Source organism: Belonocnema kinseyi, chromosome 5 (assembly GCF_010883055.1).
Source record: "Belonocnema kinseyi isolate 2016_QV_RU_SX_M_011 chromosome 5, B_treatae_v1, whole genome shotgun sequence".
In the NCBI taxonomy this organism is placed as follows: domain Eukaryota; kingdom Metazoa; phylum Arthropoda; class Insecta; order Hymenoptera; family Cynipidae; genus Belonocnema; species Belonocnema kinseyi.
In genome coordinates this window covers 77,697,262-77,720,845 of record NC_046661.1, presented here as the reverse complement: position 1 = coordinate 77,720,845, position 23,584 = coordinate 77,697,262, and the positions used below count along the sequence as shown (strand labels likewise).

Genomic DNA, 23,584 nt, shown 5'->3' with positions numbered 1-23,584 from the left:
AATAGTTGAATTTTGAAAAAATTAATTAAATTTTTAACCAAAAGAGATGAATTCTGAACTAAAAAATTATTTTTCTACGAAAAAAAGAAGAATTTTAAATAAAACAAATTAATTTTTAACCTAATAGTTGATTTTTAAAAGCAAATGGATTATTTTTAACTAAAAAAGACAAATTTCAAACCCAAAATGGAACAGTTATATTTTCATTTAAAACTTTTTATTTTTAACTAAAAACAAACAATTTTCAACTAAAAAGTACAATTTTCAATTCAAGAAAGTTATTTTTCAAGTAAATATTGGAAAGTTGATTTTTCTGTAAAAAATTTAGATTCAGTCAAAAGAAAAAAAAATTTCAACAGAGTAGCTCAATTTAAAAAAATGATTTAACCAAAGAATATGAAATTTCTAAGAGAAGGGATGGATTTTTAAACAAAAAATACGAATTTTCAATAAACAAAGACAAGTTAGTTTCCAATTACGAACTTTCCCTGAATTTTTGGAACTCCCTGACCTATAGCACCCTGAACATCATTCTGAAATAAAAACGAATTAAAAAACATTTTATTTTTGAGAAAGGGTGATACAAAAATAAAGCATTTTTCAACTTTTAAAGTAATTTATTAGTAACTTCTTTTGTACGACGAGCTCAATGCCAATTTAATTTTAATGAAGAGTTTCAAGAAATATTTTCTAGTTGACTTGGACTAGTGAGAAACTGAATGTTCTAGAATTAGTGAATGTCATAGACATTCTGAAGAGCTAGTTCTGGCTTGTCGTAGCCCAACTCTTCCGGGGTGTTAATGCCCAATTCGTCCAGGGTGGGTCGGATCTCTTGGAGGACGTAGGGATAGATTTTGCCAACGTCATTTCCACATTTGCATTTTACTGATTCGAGAAATCTGACGGCAAGAGCAAAATCATTCAAACGTCTGCAGGCTCTCAAGGCAGAGCAGATGATGGTTGGGTCAGGAACCATGTCGAGACCTGAAATAAATCATTTTTTTTTATCATTCACTGTTAGCTACCAATTTACAAAATTCATACTCTATTTTTTTGTAGAAAAAAAATTTATTCTACAAATGGAACAATCAATTTTGAATTATTAATCACCTAAAGATAAAAATTCAATTTTTTAGTGAATCTTCAATATCACCCATAAAGATCCAACAATAAAATTATTGATAATATTTTCTGTGATATGAAAAATATCACAGAAATCTTGAAAACCAAGATTAAATAGAAAAACACGAAACTGCAATAAAAAGATTGAAAGGGTCATCCAAAAATAACCTGAGAAGATTTGGGTGGAGCGCAAGTTTTAAAAAAATTGACAGTTTCTTATAAAATAACAAAGTAGTTCTTTTTTCAATCAAGCAATTGAATTTTCAAACAAAAAAAAAAAGAAAATTAATTCTCAAAAAATTTTAATAGTTGATATTTTTACCAAGAACAGATTTTTATTTTAAATGAAAAGCAATCGAATTGAATCAAAACGAGGAATTTTAACCAAATTTTTGAATCCGCAAGCAAAACAAAACTCATTTTTAATCAAATACTTGAATTTTTAAACTTGAAAAGATCGACTGTAAACCAGAAATGGTAGAATTTTCAGTGAATTAAGAAAAAAAATTCTTCTTAAATGTGGAATTTTCATGACAAAAAGACGAATTTTCTACCAAACAGTTGACTTTAAAAAAAAAGTTAATTTTGGATCAAACAGGATTTCTCATCCAATTTCCTATATAAATAGAGGAATTTTATAATAAAATAATTTATCATCAACGAAAGAAAAATTAATTTTTAAAAAAGTACTTCAAGTTTACCATATAGTTGAACTTCCAACCAAAACCAGTTGAATTGATCTAAAGAAGAAAAACTAACTTTCAAAAAAATAATTTAATTTTCATTTCAGAAAAAACAAAAGACTATCCAAATGTTTTAATTTTTAAGCCAAAAGCAATGATTTTCAACTAAAAAATATGAGTTTTCAATATAAAAAAAGCTGATATTCGACTAAAAAGTTGAATTTCCAACCCAAAACGTACAATTTTCAGTAAAACAGCTGAATTTTCAACTCAAAAAAAAAACTTCAACCAAAAACAGTTGCATTTTCAACCAATGATTTGAATTTTTTAGAAGAAAGACTAATTTTCTGTCCAACTAGACGCATTAAAAAAGTGTGAATTTAGATAAATAATATGACTTTTTAGCAAATTACTCGAATTTTTATAAAAATACGTACATTTTGATCAGAATAATTAAATTTTTAACAAAACAGTTGAATTTGAAACCAAAAAATCGAATTTTCAAACAAAAAAGATTAAACTTCAAGGATCAAAAGTTTAATTTTGTACCCGAAAATTTGAAATTTTAACTAAAGGATGAATAGTTGCATTTTCAACCTACAAGAAAGAATTTTCAAATACAAAAACTCAATATTCAACCAAAATTGGAAGTTACATTTTCAATCAAAAAATTGATTTTTTCAACAAAATAGTGAAATTTACAACCTAACAGATGATTTTTCAACTAAACCAAAAACTAATTTTCAATAAAACAGTGGATTTTTCATTTAAGAAAAAATGTAAACCAAATTTTTCATGCCAAAATACGAATAATAATAAAATTGTATGTCCAGATTTTTATTTTACTAATTAAGTACAGTCATTACAATATGTTAATTATTTCAAACACTTTTAAGAACTTCAATTTTTTTAGATAATTCGATATTTTCATGTTTTTTTTTTATAATTAGTCAAATTCGACACATGTCAACTTTTTGAAATTTAACAGTCAAAATGAGACAGCGCGGTTAGAAATTTTGAACAAAATTTAGGTCGACGAAATAAAAATCGCAAATTTTCGTTTTCGGGAATGAAAAATCAGGACGTCTGGTCACCCTAAATTCACTTTAATAAAAAAAAAAATGAACATCGGACCAGAATTGAAGGATCTCGACCTTTTTTTTTTCAATGAAAAAAGTATTATTTTTTCCCTTTTCTTACAATTACTGATGTTAATACAAAAGTAACTAAAAAGAAGATATTTACTTTTTTTTTGCAGAAATAAACAAGTAAAAGTTACATTTTGAAACGATAATTACTTTTTTTTCATGATGTAACGGTAAAGATAACTAGTTCTTTTGAAAAAGTAACTTAGCCATCACAGTAAAAAATCTAGAAATTAGAAAAAATAAAATATTTTCAAAAAATCCTGCCTACAAGTACTAAAAATAATCTCCAGGGAGCTAGGAAACGAATTCCAAGAAAATTGGAGTAGATGGGCTCGGAAAATTGGGAAGTCATTCAAGGTCAAATATTATTGGTAAAAAGATAGGTCGTTCTGGAAAGAGGTACTTACCAGCAAGGCGGTTCATGGCACTACGAATTTCCCAGTGGTCGATGTCCTTCCGATCGAAGAATTTGATGTAAGATGCATCGAGTTCCTCGTCTGACAATTGGGGTCCGTGAGACGAAGGCCTGACGGCCAGGACTCCCGGTTGGATTGTCTTCCTCGAGGCACTGATCATTCTGCCTGCTACAAGACGCAACATTTTCGTCGAAAACCGCGAAAATTTCTCGATAAACTAACGAAAAGTACTGCAACTCGTGCACAACCGCTTATTGCGTAAAGGCCGAGGTTTTTCAAGGTGTCGATGTGAAGTCTGTTACACAACACCCGAGAAAGATTGTGGTTATGAGTTATGTTCGTACAGAAGCACTCCATATTCAACTGTTCGTCAAAGAGGGTTCCAGAGCCCTGATTTTCATTGAGATAATACAAAATACCATTTATATTCGATTAAAAATATTTTTCCTATATTTTCATATTGGTTGGAAAAGTACAAAAAGTTATTATTGAAATAATGGCATTTGTTGTATTTTTGTATAGATCTTGGGATCTTGTAGGCAATTTAAGGTTATGATGGTGCTGATCTCAAGGCGCAAGATTTTAAAATCCAATTTTCAAATTTGAGCTTGATCCAAAATCTTTAAAATTTTTGTTCAATATTCCTAAATCTACAAAAATACTTTGAAATTTGATGAAACAACTGAATTCAATTAAAAATACCTTGGAATTTTTTGAAAAACCTAATATTTTCAAAATCCTTTGAAATCCCTTCAAATTACTGAAATATATTAAAAACTCCTTGGAATCGTTTCAAATACCCTAACATATTTCAAATCCTTTCACATTTCTTGAAACATTTTAAAGCCCTTAAGTCATTAAAAAATATGTTGGAGTACTTTCATATTATTTAGATCTATTACAAATTCCTTATAATCTTTTAGAAAGATCAAAAATATTAAATAAATGACTGAAATCAATTGAAAATTCCTTGGAGTTTTACAAAATACCCTTAAATCTTTTTAAAAAATTTAAATTATTTCGAATTATATAATCTATACCAAATTTCTTGGAATCTTTTATAATACCCGGAAATATTTCAAATCCTTTGAAATCTTTTGAAATTTCGTTGAAATTTCTAAAGCTCATGACAATTACTTAGAATTTTTTAAATTATCGTAAAACTTTTAAAATCCCTTTGATTCCCTTTAAATTATTAAAATATTTTAAATATTCTTGAAATCTTTTAAAACACACTAAAATATTTGTAAAATCTTTTGAAATATTTATAAATCCCTTAAAACTTTTTAGAGCTCTTAAGAATTTCTTAGAATTATGAAAAATACTCTGAAATCTTTGAAATCCTTTCGAATAGTTGAAATATATTAAAATATTTTTGGAATCTTTTAAAAATCCTGGTAATTTTTCTAAATATCGGTTAATTTTTAAAAATACGTTGAAATCCTGATTAGTGAAACCGATTGACATTTTTTTGAGAATCATTTGAAATCTTCTATAATACTTTTAAATTTTTCAAAGCTTTTGAAAATTCCTTGCGATTTTTCTAAATTTCCTTAAATCTTTAAAAATACTTTGAAATCGATTGAATATTTGTTGTTGTAATTTTAAAAAATACCCAAAATCTTCCAAATATGTATTTTAGGATACTTTCAAATTATTGAAATCTATTAACAAAAATTTATTCGAATCTTTTAAAATACGCTAAAATATTTTTCAAATCCTTTTGAAATCTTCTGAAAACCTTTAAAACTTTTTGAATTTCTTGAAAATTCATTTGAATATAAAAAGTACCCTAAATCCTTTAAATTCTTTAAAATTATTGAAATCTATTAAGAAATTCTAGGAATCTATCGAAATACTCAAAAATATTGCAAATCCTTTGAAATATTTTAAAATCTTTTACTGTTCTTGAAAATTCCATTAAGTTTATCTATATACCATTATATCTTTAAAAATACTTAGAAATCCTATTAAATAAGTGAAATCGACTGCATTTTTTTATTGAAAGTTAAAAAATACCCCAAAATCTTTAAAATCTTTTGGTATCCTGTCAAATTATTGAAGTCGAATAAAAACTTCTTGTCTGCTTTTCAAATACCCTCAAATATTTTGCAAATCCTTTAAATCTTTTTAAAGCTCTTGAAAATTCCTTGAAATTTAAAAAAAATACCCTGAAATTTTAAAAATCCTTCAAAATTATTTAAATTTATTAAAAGTTTCTTGGAATATTTAATCATAGCCTAGAATATTCCAAATCTTTCGAAATCTTTTGAAATGCAGTGAATTATTTAAAGTTTAAAGCTCTTAGAAATTCTTTGAATTTCAAATATGCCTGACTTTCTCAGGTTTCTATATTTTTTCTGACATGCGACTACTCACTTAAATAATTTTATAGGCACAATTTGTTTTTTGTTTGATATGTTACCATTTTTTGGTGGTGGAAAGTGTTTGAACATTCTTTGACCATATTTCAAAAATCCCGCGACTTTTCCGCCGATTTTCGCGCAGCCTAGAGGACTTTTCCCAAACTATTTTCTCATTTTTCCAGCGTGTATTTCCAAACTGTTTCCTCACTCCTGTGTTTCCCAGGATTTCCCAGACCTAGTGAACTTTTGCCAAGTTTTGAGGTGTTAGGAAAATTGATCGGTCACAGGTCTTTTTTTGTGTTCGTATTTTATTGCATACGTATATGGCTTCCAGGTTGAAAAACATGACTCGGTGAAAATGAGTGTGGAAGTGAGCAAGTGGTGATGTAAATGTAAATGGTGAATAGAATAAAGTTCGTGATATCGTGATGATGGCACATTGCATCAAGTAATTCGTTGTCGATAGGAGTGACTTAACCTAATTCAACTGGATCAATGGACATCTTAAGCGATTTAGAAAATTTAGCAACGATGTTTGATTCGTTTAAAAACGGATTTGATTACGATTCGGGTACGAGTTTAGCTCCAGAAAATGATGAGTGGCAGTCGAAAAGGACAATTAGATTTAATAAATTATTGCCTTATGTCGAGGAACTTGATGACGAGGCTCAAAAGACCTTCGCTGATATCAAGGCCAACCTGGCAAGGTCTATCATGCTCAGGGAAATTCGACCTGGCTGCTACGAATCTACAGTACGATTGTGCAAGTAAGTATTTTATTTTAATCTTTTTAATTTTAATTTTAATGGTTCTTTAATTACTTTTACCCATTTCATTTTTTGATGCCTTCTTTATCTTTAAATATTTATTTATTACAAATAATTAAATAAAAAATGTTTAGTGTTTACTGATTTTTTTTTCTTGGTTTGAAATTAGTTTGAAAAATTCCGAAATCCTTCATAAAACGAATTTTAAGGAAACTGAGGAAATTAATACTATTGTTTTGAATGGTCTGTTTCCTGAGAGCAATTTTAAATTCAAATTTGATTGATCAAATTTTGAATATTTATCCACTGTGTTCAAAAACATTTTTGTTGAAGATTCATCAATTTAGATAGAAATTCAACTCTGATTAACAAATTTTTTATTAATTTTTTTCACACTGAAAATTTAATGATACTAGTTGAAGATTCATCCTGTTAGTTGAAAATTCATCTCGTTGGTTGAATGTTTAACTATTTTGTTGAAACTTTGTTTTTTGGTTTTAATTAATTTTTATCTGATAATTTAACATCTTAATTTTTATTTGCAAATTTATCTTTAGTTAAAAATTCGTTGTTTTTTGTTTTTTTGACAGAACTATTTTGTTGAAATTTTTTTTGTATAAAATTAGTTTTTTTAATTGGACTATTTAAAAATTCATTTTTATTATTAGTAACACCGCTTTTTTCTGGAAAAATCATAAACAAATTAAGATTTTTTCTTTTTTCGACAAGTAACGTCAATTATTTTGGGTTTTTCCAACGACCCTTTTCCACGATACTTTGCAATTATACAATAAATTATTATTATTTTAACAATTTTCATAATAATATTCACCGTTTGGCTACTTTTCAAGGAATAGATATAATTCGTTTACAAAGTCAACTGATGTCTTTCCGATGACTCTTTTCTATGTTGCTTTTTAATTTTACAAGAATTAATAATTATTTAAACAATTTCCATTTAAAAAAATTCAGTTTTGTTGTTTTTCAACAAATATGGTCAATTTGTTTAAAGAATCAAAATAGAATGTATTTTCAATGAGTTTTTCCTATGTTACTTTGAAAATTTACAATAAAATTATCCTTTTTAATTTCCTGCCATAATTGAAAATAATGATTACTTTTAGTTTCTTTAAAAAGAAGGAAGTTTTTTATTAATATTTCAATGCTTTTTGACTCAGGTATGGCAATAACTATTTCTATTTTTGTAAAACTCGTATTTTAGTCACGACATAAATTATGTGGCTTTAAAATTCATTACTTTTCAAATGATAAATTTTTATCGATTCTTAAAAAAGACCCGCGGTATTGGCCGAAACGTTGAAGATTTCTTTTATAAAATAAGTTGGTTTTTTACATGTTTTTTTGTTGTGAATTTTATTTGACTTGATATTGACCGTAAGACCGAAGATATGAGCGGTAATTTGCTGAAATATTTAGTTTTATAAATATATTCAGAGTTTGGAATCAACTAAGAATGTCTTTCCGATGACTTCTTCATTTTGTTTTGTAAATTTACAAGGATTAATCATTATTTAAACAATTTCATTACAAAATTAAGGATTTGGCTATTTTCCAAGGAATAGGTTCAATTTTTTAAAGAATTAGGTAAAAATTTCAGGGTGGCCGCTGGACCGGAAAACCGGGAATTTTTTGAGACCGGGAGAAACCGGGAAATGACAGTGCATTTTTTTTGGACGGGACTCTTTTCTGTACAACTTCTGCAAATTTAAAATAATTATTAATTATTTTTAAATTTTGTATAAACATATTCAGAGTTTGGTTGTCTTTTAAGAAATAGGCACAGTTTATTTACTCAGTCAACTAAGACTGTATTTCCAATTATTATTTTCTATGCTGCTTGGTATTTTCTTATTCATTATTCAATGTTTTTATTGCAAAATGTAATACTGCCCGTAATCGATGTTTGATATTGCCCGTTTTCATATAACACTATCGTGAGTGTTGTAGACTAAAACTGGTACACTCCCTTGCCCTCTCTATAAAATATAAAATTCTAGAAAAATATCGCTTTAAAGTTTTTTCCTATCTAGATTAATTTAAAAAAAAAAATCCGAAAATGTGTAAAAAATCCTTAAAGATTTCTTTTTTTAGCAATAAAAGTTTTTGTTGCAATGAAAAATAGAAAAGGACTGTTAAATTATACTCATCTTTATTTTGTAGCCAGCCAGAAATTGTATTTTTGAGAAAAAATCAATCTTTAAAGATTTTAGCAATATTTTTGAAAAAATATCGAAAATAACGCGAGATAGAAAAAAGAGTCAAGAGAGTTTTTTCGAACTTTTTTTAGAAAAATAATTTTATTTCTTTGACGTTTTTCATATCTTGCGGTGTTTTGAAAAAAGTGTTTTGGGAACGTAAGCTCTCTATTTTAAACTTTTTAAAACTTACCAATAAACTTCGAAATTGGGGGAAAAATATATCAGAATCAGAGAGAAATATATAAATAACTATACTATATTTAAAAATATCACATTTTTATTCGAAATTGAAATTATTTTTTAATAATCTGCATTTTATTATTTTAAATTTAAATACTTATAACATTGCCAAATTTTTGTTGTTGCAAATAGGTAATATATGTATCGTCTTACACTCTTTAAAAACCAACAATTTTTAGTGAGAAATGAATCTGGTCAACAGAATTAATGTACAACTTGGGGAAATCCCACAAACATGATTCACATTAGTCAAAAAATGCTGAATCATAATATGATCTACGATCAATAGCGATATATATATTTGTGCAATGTCGGATGATTTCCGCGTTTTCCGTCGGTATTTCAGTAGTATAACAATAAATAGTAGTTTTTAAGCAAATAAATTAATTTTCAACTAGAAAAGATACATTTTCAAGCGAAAATGGAATAACTAAATTTTAAGTTAAAAATATTAATTTTCAACAACAAAATTTTTTCTAGAGAAAATAGTTGAATTTCCAATCAATGAAATAAATTTTTAACTAAAATGATGAATCTTAAAGAACAAAAAATCGAATTTTCAACAAAATAGTTCAATTTTCAATGAAAGAAATGAATTTTAAAAACAAATAGATAAAGTTCCAGCTAATGTGATTACTTTTCTACAAAAAGGACGAATTTTCACCTAAAACAGATCAACTTTCAACCTAAAATAGCATAGTTAAATTTTCAGTAAAAAAATTAATTTTCAACTAAATAAAATAAATTTTCCACGCAGTAGCCAAAATTTTTATCAAACAGAAACAATTTCCACCATGAAGCTTAAATATCTGTCAAAAAAGATACATTTTTGACATAAAATGGAATAATTACGTTTTTAGTTCAGAAATTAATTTTCAATAAAAATCAACTCATTTTTGGCCAAAGAAATGGATTTTCAACTAAAAAGATAAATTTTTAACCAAGAAAGTTATTTTTAAATAAAAAGAAACATTCCCCTTCCCTTAAATTTTTTTCCTTATCTGATGAAGGATCAAGTAATTTTACATTTTTCAATTTCAAATTAAATATTTAAAACTAAGAGCTTAAAATTTAACATTTTCAAATTAAATAGCGTTAAATTGTATTTTAATTAAAAGCTCCTGAATAAATATAAAGTCTTAAATAAGTCGTTTTTTAAATCTAATCATTTCAGATTACAATTTTATAAATGGAAAAATAGTATTGGATAATTTTAAATTCAAAGTTTTAATAGTTAATCAATTTGAAGTTTAAAACAATATAAAAACTGAAAATTTTCAAAACTAAATTTAAAAATATTTAAAAAATGTTTTAATCTCAATTTTTGTAATTACAGGGTTGCTGTGGAAAATCCCAATTTCAAAATCCCCTGACTTTTCCCTGATCCATTTTTCATATTCTATGATCTAAATTTTTCTTTTAGGTACAAAATCAGCCTTGCATCTAAAAGATCAATAATGTAATGCAAAAAAAATGTTGTTATAAGCAAATCAGAGCTGTAGTTTGCTTTTGTAGAACTAAATTAAAATTTAAAAAAATGTATTTAAGAAATTTTATTTTTTGTCTGCCTTTTTTTAATCGCTGTGAATGGATTTCCAGCGACCTGAATATATTCACGCTAAAATAATCTTTAATGGCAGAAATTATTACAAATTAATTTTAAATCATTTAAAAACTAAAATTTCTTATAAAACGATTGTTCCTTTTTTACATGTAAGAATACATGTTTAATATCTTCCCTATTTTTTTCATTTTTCATGAAAAATGCCTTTTTTGCGCTATGATCCCTTTTTTTGAATTTGCACTAAATTATTAAATAAACTTGAATAATTTGTTTCTTTTTATTTTGCAGATACATATATCTTTATGGGTTGAATTTCAGCAAAGAGGATCATATTTTGTTAATTAAATTGTTGTACGAGCTTACGACAATTCCAGACTTGGAACCATTCCTGATTTATACATTTGCCAATACTTTGCATCGATTATTAGTGTAAGTATGATAAAAGTAATTACATTTTTTTCATGATTAAATATGAGAATTTTGAGGATTCAAAATTTTCAAGGTTAAAAAAGATAAAGAATTCAATATCTATACCCAAATCAGTAATTGTAAATAATTTTTAAAAATTTCAAATTAGAAGCAATTAAAAATGAGGTTTTTTAAATACAGTATTCAAGTTTTAGTCAATGATGAATCTTAAAATATATATATATATATAAATTTTTAACTAAATAGTTGAATTTTCAACACATATGATTAATTTTCTAATTAAATTTTCAGTTAAAGCAAGCAATTTTAAAGCCAAAAGATGAATTTTTTACCACAAAAGATACAGTTTGCATAAAATATATATTCAACTGAAAAATATAAAACAGTATAATAAGATTACAATAATTATAAAAAAGTTTACAAACCGAAACTAGTTTTTAGCATAATTAATTAATTTTCAACTAAAGATATAAATTTTCAAGTGAAAATAGAATAATTACAGCTTCTCTTAAAAAATTAATTTTCAACTAAACAGAAATTAATTTTCAGTCAAAGAAATTAATTTTTAATCACCGAGATGAGTTCTCAACCAAAAATATGAATTTTGACCAAATAGTGGAATTTTCAACACAAAAGATGAATTTTCTATCAACAAGAAAAAAAACGAATTTCTAACTAAATAGTTTTTTTTTCAACAAAAGAAATTAATTCTTAACGAGAAGTATAATAATTATTTTCTACTAAACCGATAATTTTTGAATGAAAATAATTACATATCTATAAAAAAAAGGTAAATTTTCGATAAAAAATGGAATAGTTCAATTGAATTTTCAACTCAAATGGATAAATCTTCCAACTAAAAAAAAAAAATAATTTTTAACCAAATACATGAATTTTCAACTAAAAAGATAAATTTTCGATCAAAAATAAAATACCTAAATTTTCAGTTAGTGGAATAAATTTTTAACCAAAAAAGAAACAAATTTTCAAAAAAAAATGAAGATTGAATTACTGAGGGTACTCTTCTACCGAAAAAGACGGATTTTCATCAAATATGTAGTTGAATTTTCACCTAAAACATATAAATTTTCAACTAAACATAGAATGATTAAAATTTTAGTATAAAAAACTTAATTTTCAATAGAATCAAAGTAACCAATAAGATGATTTTTCTACAAAAATAGACGAAGGTTAAACAAAGTACATGAATTTTCAACTAAAGATTTGAGTTTCTAAAGAAATTTTCAACCAAAAAGAGGAATTAGTCATCAAGATGCTTCAATATTCTCCCAATAATTTCGTATTTTCAATAAAATACAGGAATTTTCAACTAATTATTTGAATTTTCAACTTGAGAAAATAATTTTTCAACCAAAAATGTACGAGTTAAATTTTCAATGAAAACAATTAAATCTTCAACTAGAAAACATAATTTTTAACAAAATAATTAGATTTAAAAAAAAAGAAAGTTTTGTCAACTGAAATTGTGAATCATCAATCAAATAAATGAATTTTTAGCAAATAACTCCACTTTCAACTAAGTAGTTGAATTTTCAACCAAAAAGGATTTTAATTTTTTACCAAAAATAGTTGAATGCAACCAAAAAATTTTAATCCTACAACAACATATTTTAAATCCTGAACCAAAAGAGATTAATTTTTAACCAAATATTTGCGACTTTTAACCATAATAATACAATTAACTTTAACTTTAGTTTTTCGAAAATTCGTTAACGCTATCAGGTTTTACCTGTTGCAATTATGATATCTATTTGTTTAAACAATAAATGCTTAAAATTGTTTAAAACGCTCTGATTCTGAGCATATATTCTCGAGAGTATTTGCTCAGTATAAATTATCGGGCATTTAAGAACTCTAGGTAAAGCAAAGGGTATTTTTAAAATAAAGTTTTTATTGATTCAATTTCAATTTTAATTCAGGAAAAACGACCTTATCCGGCCAGATGAATTGGAATTGCCATGGCGTCCCCTCTACGACCAAGTGAAGAGAGTTTTTGACAACAAGTTGATAAATGTCGGAATTTATCGTTCACTCCACGATATGGACACCGCCCTCGACAATGTCGCCCACACAGCGAAAGTCTATTTCCCCGTAAGCAAAAACGATCTCGAATTAGAAACCAGGGTGTCTACTCACCCGGAAAACAATTTTAGAGATTTTTTTTTGTCAGGGAAAAGTCAGGGAATATTTATTATAGTCATCACAGAGTGTCACCTTTTGTCACCTATTTTCAATTTTGTCACATTTTCTCACCTATTTTAGGAATTTGTCACCTTTTTCTCCTATTTTGGGGTTTCTTATCTTCTGTCATCTTTGTTCAGTTAAAAAAGTAAAATTTTGTTCAAAATTTCAACTTGCACACTAAATACAGTTTTTATTACACCTTCCGAATTGTCGAATCTTAAACCAAATGATCGAATTTTCAAACAAAAAAGATTAAACTTCAACCAGAAGAGTTGCATTTTTAAACATAATCTTACATTTTTAATTTGAAAAGATAAATATTTTACAATCCAGTTTAATGTTGAAGCAAGGAAGACGAATTTTCAACTAAAAAATATGACTTTTCTAACAAATGAGGATTTTTACACCAAATGGATTGATTTTCTATCCAAAAATACAAGTGTCTAATAAATCAGTTGAAATTTTGATTTAAAAAAAGACATAGTCAAAATTTTAACCAAGAGATGAATGTTCAGCCAAAAGGTGATATTTTTTTTAGCAAATAGTTGCATTTTCCACCCAAAAAGACGATTTTTAAAGTAAAAAAGAATTTTCAATCCAAAAAGTATCAATATTCGACAAAAAAATATATTATTTTAACAAAATAGTTGAATTCAGATTAATTCTGAAAAAGAAATATAATACTTTTTTTTGTTTTTGTTTCGTTTTTGATAAAAAGAACTAACCATCAATCGAAATAGATTTTTTGAACCAAGAGTTTAATTTTAAACAGAAATAGGTGACTTTTTAAGAACCTAAGTCAATTTTCAATAAAATAAATAAACTTTCAAACAATTTGTAGAATTTTAAACTAAACATCAAAAATATAATACTAGACTTTTCAATGAAAATGACTAACTTTAAAATATAAAATGTGAATCTTCAACAACTAAAAAAAAAGTCTTTTCTACCAAAAGATTAATTTTCAACAAAAAAATATGAATTTTCTACAAAAGTATAGATTTTCGACCAAAAACGATGGCTCTTCAAAAAAATCGTTGAATTTTCACAAACAGTATGTTTTTTAAGTAAAAGAGATTATTCATTAAACAAAAATACAATAATAGACTTTTCAAATAAAAAGAATTAATTTTCAATAAAAAAATATGAATGTTCTGCCAAGTAACATAATTTTTTTCCAAAAACGATTACTTTTTAACAAATGACTTTAATTTTCAATAAAATAGTTAAATCTTTAACTAAATAGTAGAATTTGTAAGCAAAAAGTAGAATTTTGAACCAAAAAAATTATTCATTAAAAATTCCACTCTTTAGTTGAAAGTTGAACGAATTTTTTTAAATTTCATTTTTTTCATTGAAGATTCATAATTTTAGTTGCAAGTTCGTTTTTTTTTTGGTTAAAAAATTTAATTAAAAATTCGTTTTGCGGTAAACAAGTTTTTCTAAATTACAAATTCCAATATTTTGTTAAAAAAGTCAACTGATTAATTGTAAATTAACTTTTTTGTTGTTATTGCATGTTCTTGTTTTTAAAACTAAATTGTTTGATAGAAAATTAGCCTTTTTTAATTCAAAATTTAACAATTTGGTATCAAATTAAACTGATTGATAGAAAATTCGTTTTTGTTTTGATCGAAAATTTATTCTCAATGAAAATTTATCTACTCCATTTTTGGTTAAAAATTCAACTTTTTGGTTAAAAAATGATGTGTTTTTGTTGAGAATTCGTCTTTTTTTGGTAGAAAATCAACTTGTTTTTGTCAAAATCTAGCCATGTTGAAAATATATACTGTTTGGTCAGATCTGACTGTTTGTTATTTCATATTAAAGTTTTGCAGTGGAAATGTCAAGTATAAAATTTTTTGATAAACATTAATCTTTTTTGTTGAAAATTCAACACTTTGCTTAACATTATTTTTCATTCTTGACTGACAATTTTTTCTTGGTAGAAAATTCACTTTTTGGTAGAAATGTCATCTCTTTTTGGTTAAAAATACAACTTCTTAGTTGAAGATTTATCTATTTTGGTTGAGGATTAAACTATTTTGTTGAAAATAAAAAAGTTTGTTATAAAATTCAACTTTTATGGTTTAAAAATGCAGACTATTCATCTTTTTTGTTTGAAAAATCAAAAATTTGGTAAAGGATTTAACTATGTTGTAACCAATATATGAAAATAATAAATATTTGTTTTAATTATTAATCAAATTCGTGGATTTTGGTAGCCATTTTAAATATTAGTAAATTATTATTTTTCTAGTATTATTCATTTATTTACATATTCGATATTAATAATATAAATATATTGAAGAATATTCTGCACACAGAAAAATTTGGATTGACTCAACAAAATTTGATTAAATCAACGAAATAACTGCATTGATATTGGGAATGGTTAAACTGCGATACGCCACATGGTGACAAAAATCCGAACTAGAAGGAATAGGTACGATCTTATGGAAAAATGCGAAACCGAGAACATTTTTTAAATTCTCTGATTTTTCCTTGAATTATTTTTCATTTTAAATCATTGATAATATTAGAATTTTAATCTTGTTATACTTTTAACATAGGATATTTTATAAACGGAATAAAACAGTATTTCATCTACAAATTTAACATTTTTCAAATTTATTAATTAATTAAAAAACAGTCTTTTCTATTATAAAAGATGGTTTTTTGACACAATAATTGAATTATGAACATACTAGTTGAATATTCTACCCAAAAAGACAAATTCCCAACGAAAAAGTGTCATAGTTTAGATTTCAATAAAAAAAGAATGAAATTTAAACAACAACGAAAAAGAATTCTAAAAATGACTTCATCAAAAAATTAATTTTCCTTGAAACTGATGCATTTTCACCAAAAAAAATTAAAGTTCAAACTGACAAATTATTTTTTTACTAAAAAATGCGAGTTTTCAATTAAAAAAGATCAATCTTAAAAAATGGAAGTTACGTTTTTGGTTAAAAAATGAATTTTACACACAAAAAACAATATATTCCACTAAACAGTTAAATTTGCAACCAAATAAAATAAAATTTCAATGAAAAGAATAAATGTTTAAAAATATAGTTTAATTTTTACCCAAATAGTTAAATTTTTCAATTAAAAAGATTAAATTTCTACTAAAAACATAAATCATTAGAAAAAAAATGTGTTAACAATTTTATTCAACCAAATCTTTCAAATAAATTAGTTGAATACTCAAGCAAAGAAGAATGATTTTTAACCAAAAAGTTGCATTTTAATTTAAAAAAATTAAGTTTCTTCTAAATCAGATCAAGTTTTAAATCAAAAAGATAAATTTTCAAAAAATTAGTTGAATTTTCTGTTGGAAGAAATTTCAGTCGAGTTTTCACGATCAAAATATGAAATTTTAAAAAAGAAATAAGTTTCTATGAAAAAAAATAATAATTTTACACCAAAGAAAACGAATTTTTAACCAATAAGAATGACTTTTTAACTAAATTGTTGAATTCTCTATTATATAGTTGCATTTTTATCAAAAAAAGATTAAGTTTATCTTGAAGCAGAACAATTTTTAGTTATAAAAACAAAAAGTTGAGTTTTCATCCAAAAAAGATTCCAGTTGATTCTGCAAGGTCAAAAATGGATTTTTTTAATAAAAAAATAAACTTCTTTCTTTGACCAAAAAGGATGAAATTTTTCTTGAAACAGATAGATTTTTAATTAAATAAAAACAAAAGCAAAAATTTTTTTTAATATTTAAATTTTCATCCAAAAAATATTTCAGTTCTTTTTTCAACACCCAAATATTTATACAGTAGAATTTTCAACAAAAAATTATGATTTTTTAACCAAATTGTTGAATTTTCAAACAAAAAGTTGAATTTGTATCCAATAAAGATAAAATTTTTGCCAAGGACTGTGAGTTTTTAAATAAAAAAACAAACAAACTTTAAAAAAAAGCGTTAAATTTTCAACCGAAAAAATACAGTTTTATTCGAGAAAAATTCCCAAAGAAGATTCCAGTTCACTTTCTAACACCTACTGACCAAAATAAGAACTGTAAACAATTTAAAAATAATTAAACTTATAACTAAAAGAATAAGCTAAGTTTTTGCCAATTTAAATTAGAGATTCTTCAATTAAAAATAAGATTGTTCAATTTTAAACGCTTTGAATTAAAAATGATACAATTTTAACTCCTTTCTAATAAAATAGTCCATTCTAAAAAATTTTTAGTCTGAAATTTTTCAATTTGGAACGGTTTTAATTAGAAATAATACAGTTTTAATTCCTTTGAATTTAAAATGATCGAATTTTTAGAATTGGATTTGGAAAATATTTCATTTTTAACGTTTTGTACTTCTCCTATTTTCGAAATTTTACTTTAATCTTAAATCATTGAAATTTGGAAAATTCTACACAAAAAAAATAAAGAATTATTGTACTATTTATTGTGATTTTCAACATATTAGAAACTTCAGTGGACTTATTTTGAAGCAAACATGAACTCAAAATAATTTTTTTATTAATTTGTGCATAAAATATTTACTATAGATACATTAATTAAAGTTTATTTAAGATTTCAATGCCTTGAAACTTACATGAAATAGTGAAATAATTTTTTTTTTTTGTTTGTTTGTTACAAAACATTTTTGACAAAAATGTGTTATTTTTTTCATTTTAAAAGATTGAAATTCTATCTAAAACGATTTGTTTTTTATGAAGATTTGTTTTTAGTGTTTAATTATTGTGTTAAACTTCAAAAAAACAATCGTAAAAAGACTTTTATGCAAAAATTAAAATATATCTTTAAAATTGAACCTACTCTTTCTAGTTCCAGTTTTCGGCACCAGGTAGTGAAATGGTGGACCCCCATTCCCAATTTGATCAATCAAATTTTTATTCCAAAACTTTGTTTTGAAACCATATCTTTTCGTGGATGCAATGTTTCTTAAATTCAAAAAAAAAGTTGATTTGAGTCATTTAACTATTTTTTTGTTTGTTTTAACCATTATTTGGCTCAGTCTAATTTCATTTTATATCCAAGAAAAAAGTTTTTCTGTTTTAAACATTTTTTAAAAGAATTTTAATGCCAGATTGGCACAGGAATTTTTTTCAAGTTTTCAAATTTAAAGAAAGTTCTGAATTAAAGCAAATTCTGAATTATTTGTCAATTTTAAATTGGAACAAGATTTTCAAATTTAAAAAAAAGCTCAATTAGTATTGAAAAATTTCCCAAAGAATTAACATTCTGAATTGAAACAGGGCGTTTTTTTTACAGAATTCAAATTATGATTTGAAACGGGGAATTTTCAAAAAGAATTTTAATTGTAGATTTGAACAAGGAATTTTTTCAATTTTTCAATTCGGAGTTGAAGCGGGGAATTTTCGAAAATAATGTTAATTCTAGATTTTAACATTAGATTTTTCTAGTTTATTATTTATTTATTTTATTTTTATTATATTCATTTATTTGTTGTGATTATATATCTTATTATTTTATTAAGTTTTGCAAATTAGTTATAATTCTGAATCGGAATCGGAGTTGGAGCAACAAATTTTCAAATTTCTTAAAATTCCGAATTAGAACTGAAGAATTTCCCAAAGAATTATAATCCTGATTCGAAACGAGGCATGTTTCAAAAGAATTTTAATTCTAGAGTGGAACAGAGATTTTTTAAAAGAATTAAATAATTCTAACTCGGAACAGTGAATTTTCAGATTTAAATTAAATTCTGATTTGGAACAAGGGATTTTCAAATGTTAACAAATTCTGAGTTGCTACGTGGAATTTTCGAAAATAATAGAAAAATTTCATCAGAATAGGGAATTATGATTCTCTCTTTGAACGGGGAATTTTCAAATTCAAATAAATTCTGAGTTGGAACCGGGAATTCTGAAATTTTAACAAATTCAGAGTTGGTACTAGGATTTTTCCAAAAGAATTATAATTTTCAGTTTGATTCAGGGATTTTCAAAAAGGTGGTAGTTTTGACTTGGAATAATTAACTAACCAACCAATTTTACAATTATCTTGAAACTTTATAAGCAATGCAATGTTTGACCATTTCAAAAAGTCAAAAGTTAGGATGAATGCAACTATTTTGTTGTCATAATTTGTCCAAGCTTTCTAAATTAAAAATATTAATTAAATACCTAGAAACTTGAGCGATTTAGAAATTACTTTCCCTTTTATGAAGTTACTTTCAAAAATGAAAAAAAATACTGGAATTTTCAGGGATATGAATTTATTTTTGGCCGGTTGAACGGTAAATCCGTTCGAAATTTAAGACTTTCCAGATTTTAAGGTTAAAAATGAAACTGTTTTAATTCGGAAGTTTTATACATAAAAAAATATAAATTACCTACTGAAACTTTATAAACTATTTTCAACTTAAAAATAACATCATAATAATATATTCGTGATTAAAGGTTTTCAGTCAATCCAAAATATTGTTTCAGTCTAAAATATTCAATTTTTAATATAATTGTAAAAATTTTAAAATTAATTCAAAACATTTCAAATCATTCCTAAATTAAAAGAAAACGTGAATTTTTGCAGATTTCAAACAAAAAATTAGAAGCTTTTTAAGAATTGTGAAGAGCTCTAAAAGAATAGAAACGTTTTCTTAAGATTCTTAGGAAAATTGAAAATGTTTTTTCATTTTGAAAAGTTATTTTAAGAGAATATAAAATTTCAAAAATAAGTTTAAACTCGAAAAAATTTTAATAAACTTTTAGATTTCTCAAGATTTTGAAATGAAATGATTACTCAATTTAGAGCATTGAAAAATCATAATGTAGATTTATATGTTTGATATTGAATATAAACATTTGAACTCCACATAATTTGTAAAAATTAAAAATTCTAAATTTTGCAGTTTATTTGCATTTTATTTAAAATTGTTCAATTAAAAAGTTCTTGTACTTTCCATTTTATACATTTTTATTTTTATTGCGCATTTGAATACATTTTTTAAATTTAAAACTTTTAAATTTCAATTGTAAAAGTTCAAAATTCAAGAGTTCCACTTTGAGTGCTTTAATTTGCAGTTTATTTTTTATTACTTCAAATTGAAAAACGCTTATTCGAATTTTTTAAGTTAATCGGTCGTGAAAAATGTACCTTGGATTAAATTTTTAAAATACAGACCTGCCTTTTTAGTTGAGTGCAACGCAAGAAATCCTGGATGAGTTAAGGCCAATGCTCTGTCCACACGACGTGCACACAATAGGATTGACTGTGAGACGTCTAGAGTGGTTTTTACCAGTCACACTTCCACCTCAGCATCATTCTCTGGGTCATGAATTGTGGTTTAAGGAATTTATGAGGCTCTGGGAAGTTTGCCACAATGCCCCTTCATGGGAGCGAGAAATGATGGAATTAATGGCACGCTTGTCGAATAAAAATATTGGTTACATCGACTGGGAACCCTATTTGCCTCTGATGTTTACCAGATTCGTCAGATGCTTGAATCTGCCAGTTTACTACAAAAATAGGTCCAATACCAAACACCACAGAATTGATTCGATGTATATTGCCATCTGGACGGTTTCAGTTTTGGTAAGTGTTGCAGATTTCACACTATTTTCCCTGTTTCCCACCCTTTAAAAGAAAAAAGAATCTTCTTTTTTCGCTTAAATGCGAACTGAATTAATAGAATCTTAAAAGAAAATACAAATATTTTTGGTTGAAAAACTTATTATTTTTTTTTTATTTAGCAGACTAGTATCATTTCTTTAGATCAGAATTTATATTTTTTGGTTCAAAATTCGACTTTTTTCTTGAATATTCGTCTTTTCGAATTAAAAATTTTTAAATTGATAAATCTACAGTTATATTTTTTGTTCAGAGTTATTAATATATTTTAGTTGAAAATTTAATTATGTTTGTAGAAAATTGAATTATTTTGTTAAAAAGTCATTTTTTTGGTCGAAAATTTAACTGTTTAGTTGAATGTTCGTCTTTTTGATTGAAATTTCTTCTTTTGGTGGAAAAGTAATCCGTTTTAGATCAAAATATGTATTTTTTGTTTTATAATTCTACTTTTTTCTTGCATATTCATCTTTTTGAATTGAAAGTTGATCCTTTGGTGAAAAATTTCCTTTTTTGGTTGAAACTGCATTTTTTTACATTGAAAAGTCTATTGTTATACTTTTATTTTAGAATTATTAATCTCTTCTGGACAAAAATTATAGTTTTTATTTGAAAATTTAATTATGTTGTTGAAAATTTAACGATTTTGTTAAAAAGTCATTTTACTGGCCGAAACTTCAACTATTTTGTTGGACATTCGTCTTTTTGGACAGAAACCCCTAATTTTCGATTGAAAGCTCATTTTTCTGGGTAGAAATGTCATATTTTTGGTTAAAAATAATGTTTTACTGTTGAAAGTTCATTTTTTAAAATGAAAATATCTACTATTGTAATGTTCTTAAAGAATTCATGTCTTTAAGGGAAAAATTATAGTATTTGGTTGAAAATTGCATTATTTTGTTGAAAATTAAAGAATTGTGTTAAAAGTTTATTTTTTTATTGAGAAATTCAACTGTTTTGTTGAAAATTCTTCTCTTCGATAGAAAATTGATCCCTTTGGATTGAAAATTCATCTTTTGGTAGGACAGTTGCCTTTTTTGGTTAAACTGAATTTAAAAAAAATGAAAAGTATACTATTATGTTTTTAGTTAAGAATTATTAATAACTTTTGTTTAAAAATTCTAGTATTTGGTTGAAAAATTAACTATGTTAAAAATTCAACGATTTTGTTAAAAAATCATTTTTCTTCCGAAAATTATACTGTTTTGCTAAATATTCGCCTTTTTGAATAGAAAATCCTCCTTTTCGATTGAACGTTAATTCTTTTGGCAGAAAAGTCATATTTTTTGTATAAAACTTCATGTTTTATGGTTCAAAGTTACTTCTTTTTAATTAAAATATCTACGATTTTATTTCTACTACCGAATTCATTTCTTTTGTGCAAAAATTCTGCTATTTGTTTGAAAATTACATTATTTTGTTGAAAATTGAACTATTTTGTTAAAAAGTCATTTGTTTGTTCGAAAATTCAACTGTTTTGTTGAAAATTCGTCTCTTTGGACAGAAAATTCATCCTTTTGGATTAAAAATTCATCTTTTGGTAGAAAAGTTTCCTTTTTGGGTTGAAACTGAATTTTTTTAAATTGATAAATCTACAGTGAAATTTTTGGTTCAGAATTATTTATATTATTTGGTTAAAAATGCTAGTATTTGTTTGATAATTTAATTACGTTGTCCAAAATTGCATTATTTTCGAAAAAAGTCATTTTTTTGTTCGAAAATTTAACTGTTCAGTTGAACATTCGCCTTTTTTTATAGAAAATCCTTCTTTTCGATTGAAAATTCAACTTTTCGTGGAAAAGTAATCGTTTTTGGTTGAAAATTTTACTTTTTTCTTGAAGATTCGTCTTTTTGGATTGAAAATTGATCGTTTTGAATTGAAAATTCATCTTTTGGTAGAAAATGTGAAAATGTGAAAAAAAAAAAAAAAAAAAATCAAAAATTTGATTGAAATTACATTTTTGTAATTGAAATATCTACTATTATATATGTGGTCCAGAATTCATATCTTTTGGATACAAATGTTACTATTTGTTCGAAAATTTAATTATTTTGTTGGAACTTCTTTTATTTTGTTAAAAATTCATTTTTTGCTCGGAAATTAAACTGTTTTGTAGCAAATTCGTCTCTTTGATTAGAAAATTGATCCTTGTGAATTGAAAATTCATCTTTTGGTAGGAAAAGTGCCTTTTTGAGTTGAAACTGAATTTTTGTAAAATTGATATATCTACAGTTAACTTTTTGGTTCACAATTATTAGTATATTTTGGTTAAAAATTCTAGTATTTGTTTGAAAATATAATTATGTTATTGAAAATTCAATGGTTTTGTTTAAAAATAATTTTTTGTTCAGAAATTCAACTGTTTTGTTGAAAATTCATATCTTTGGATAGAAAATTGATCCTTTTGGATTGGAAATTCATCTTTTGGTGCAAAAGTTGCATTTTTTGGTTGAAACTGAATTTTTTTAAATTGATAAATCAACAGTTAAATTTTTGGTTCAGAATTATTAGTATATTTTGGTTCAAAATTCTAGTATTTGGTTTAAAATTTAATTATGCTGTTGAAAATGAAACTATTTTGTTAAAAAGTAATTTTTCGTTTATAAATCCAACTGTTTTGTTGAAAATTGGTTTCTTTGGACAGAAAATTGATTATTTTTGATTAAAAATTCATCTTTTGGTAGAAAAGTTGCCTTTTTTGGTTGAAAATAAATTTATTTTAATTGAAAAGTCTACTTTTATATTTTAGTTCAAAATTATTAATCTCCTTTAGTTAAAAATTCTATTATTTGGTTGAAAATTTAACGATTATGGTCGGAAATTTAACTGTTTTGTTGCAAATTCGTCTTTT

The 23,584-nt window shown here is 25.0% G+C and overlaps 2 protein-coding genes across 2 annotated transcripts in view; one reads left to right on the top strand and one right to left on the bottom strand.

The window, feature by feature from the left end:
* Nucleotides 1-611: 611 nt before the first annotated feature.
* On the bottom strand, nucleotides 612-3,689 carry LOC117173248 (cytochrome c oxidase subunit 5A, mitochondrial). Its single transcript, XM_033361718.1, has 2 exons — nucleotides 3,361-3,689; nucleotides 612-984 (listed from the first exon to the last, which is right to left on the bottom strand). Exons 1-2 carry the CDS (start codon nucleotides 3,551-3,553, stop codon nucleotides 731-733), a joined length of 447 nt encoding a protein of 148 aa, XP_033217609.1. The 5' UTR covers nucleotides 3,554-3,689; the 3' UTR covers nucleotides 612-730.
* Nucleotides 3,690-5,937: 2,248 nt separating this feature from the next.
* Nucleotides 5,938-23,584, top strand: part of LOC117172429 (proteasome activator complex subunit 4-like) — an 81,115-nt gene continuing 63,468 nt past the window's right edge. The window contains exons 1-4 of the mRNA XM_033360353.1: nucleotides 5,938-6,502; nucleotides 10,814-10,954; nucleotides 12,895-13,066; nucleotides 20,301-20,699. Coding sequence (XP_033216244.1) covers nucleotides 6,231-6,502; nucleotides 10,814-10,954; nucleotides 12,895-13,066; nucleotides 20,301-20,699 — 984 coding nt within the window. The 5' untranslated portion in view covers nucleotides 5,938-6,230. The remainder of the gene's footprint in view (nucleotides 6,503-10,813; nucleotides 10,955-12,894; nucleotides 13,067-20,300; nucleotides 20,700-23,584) is intronic.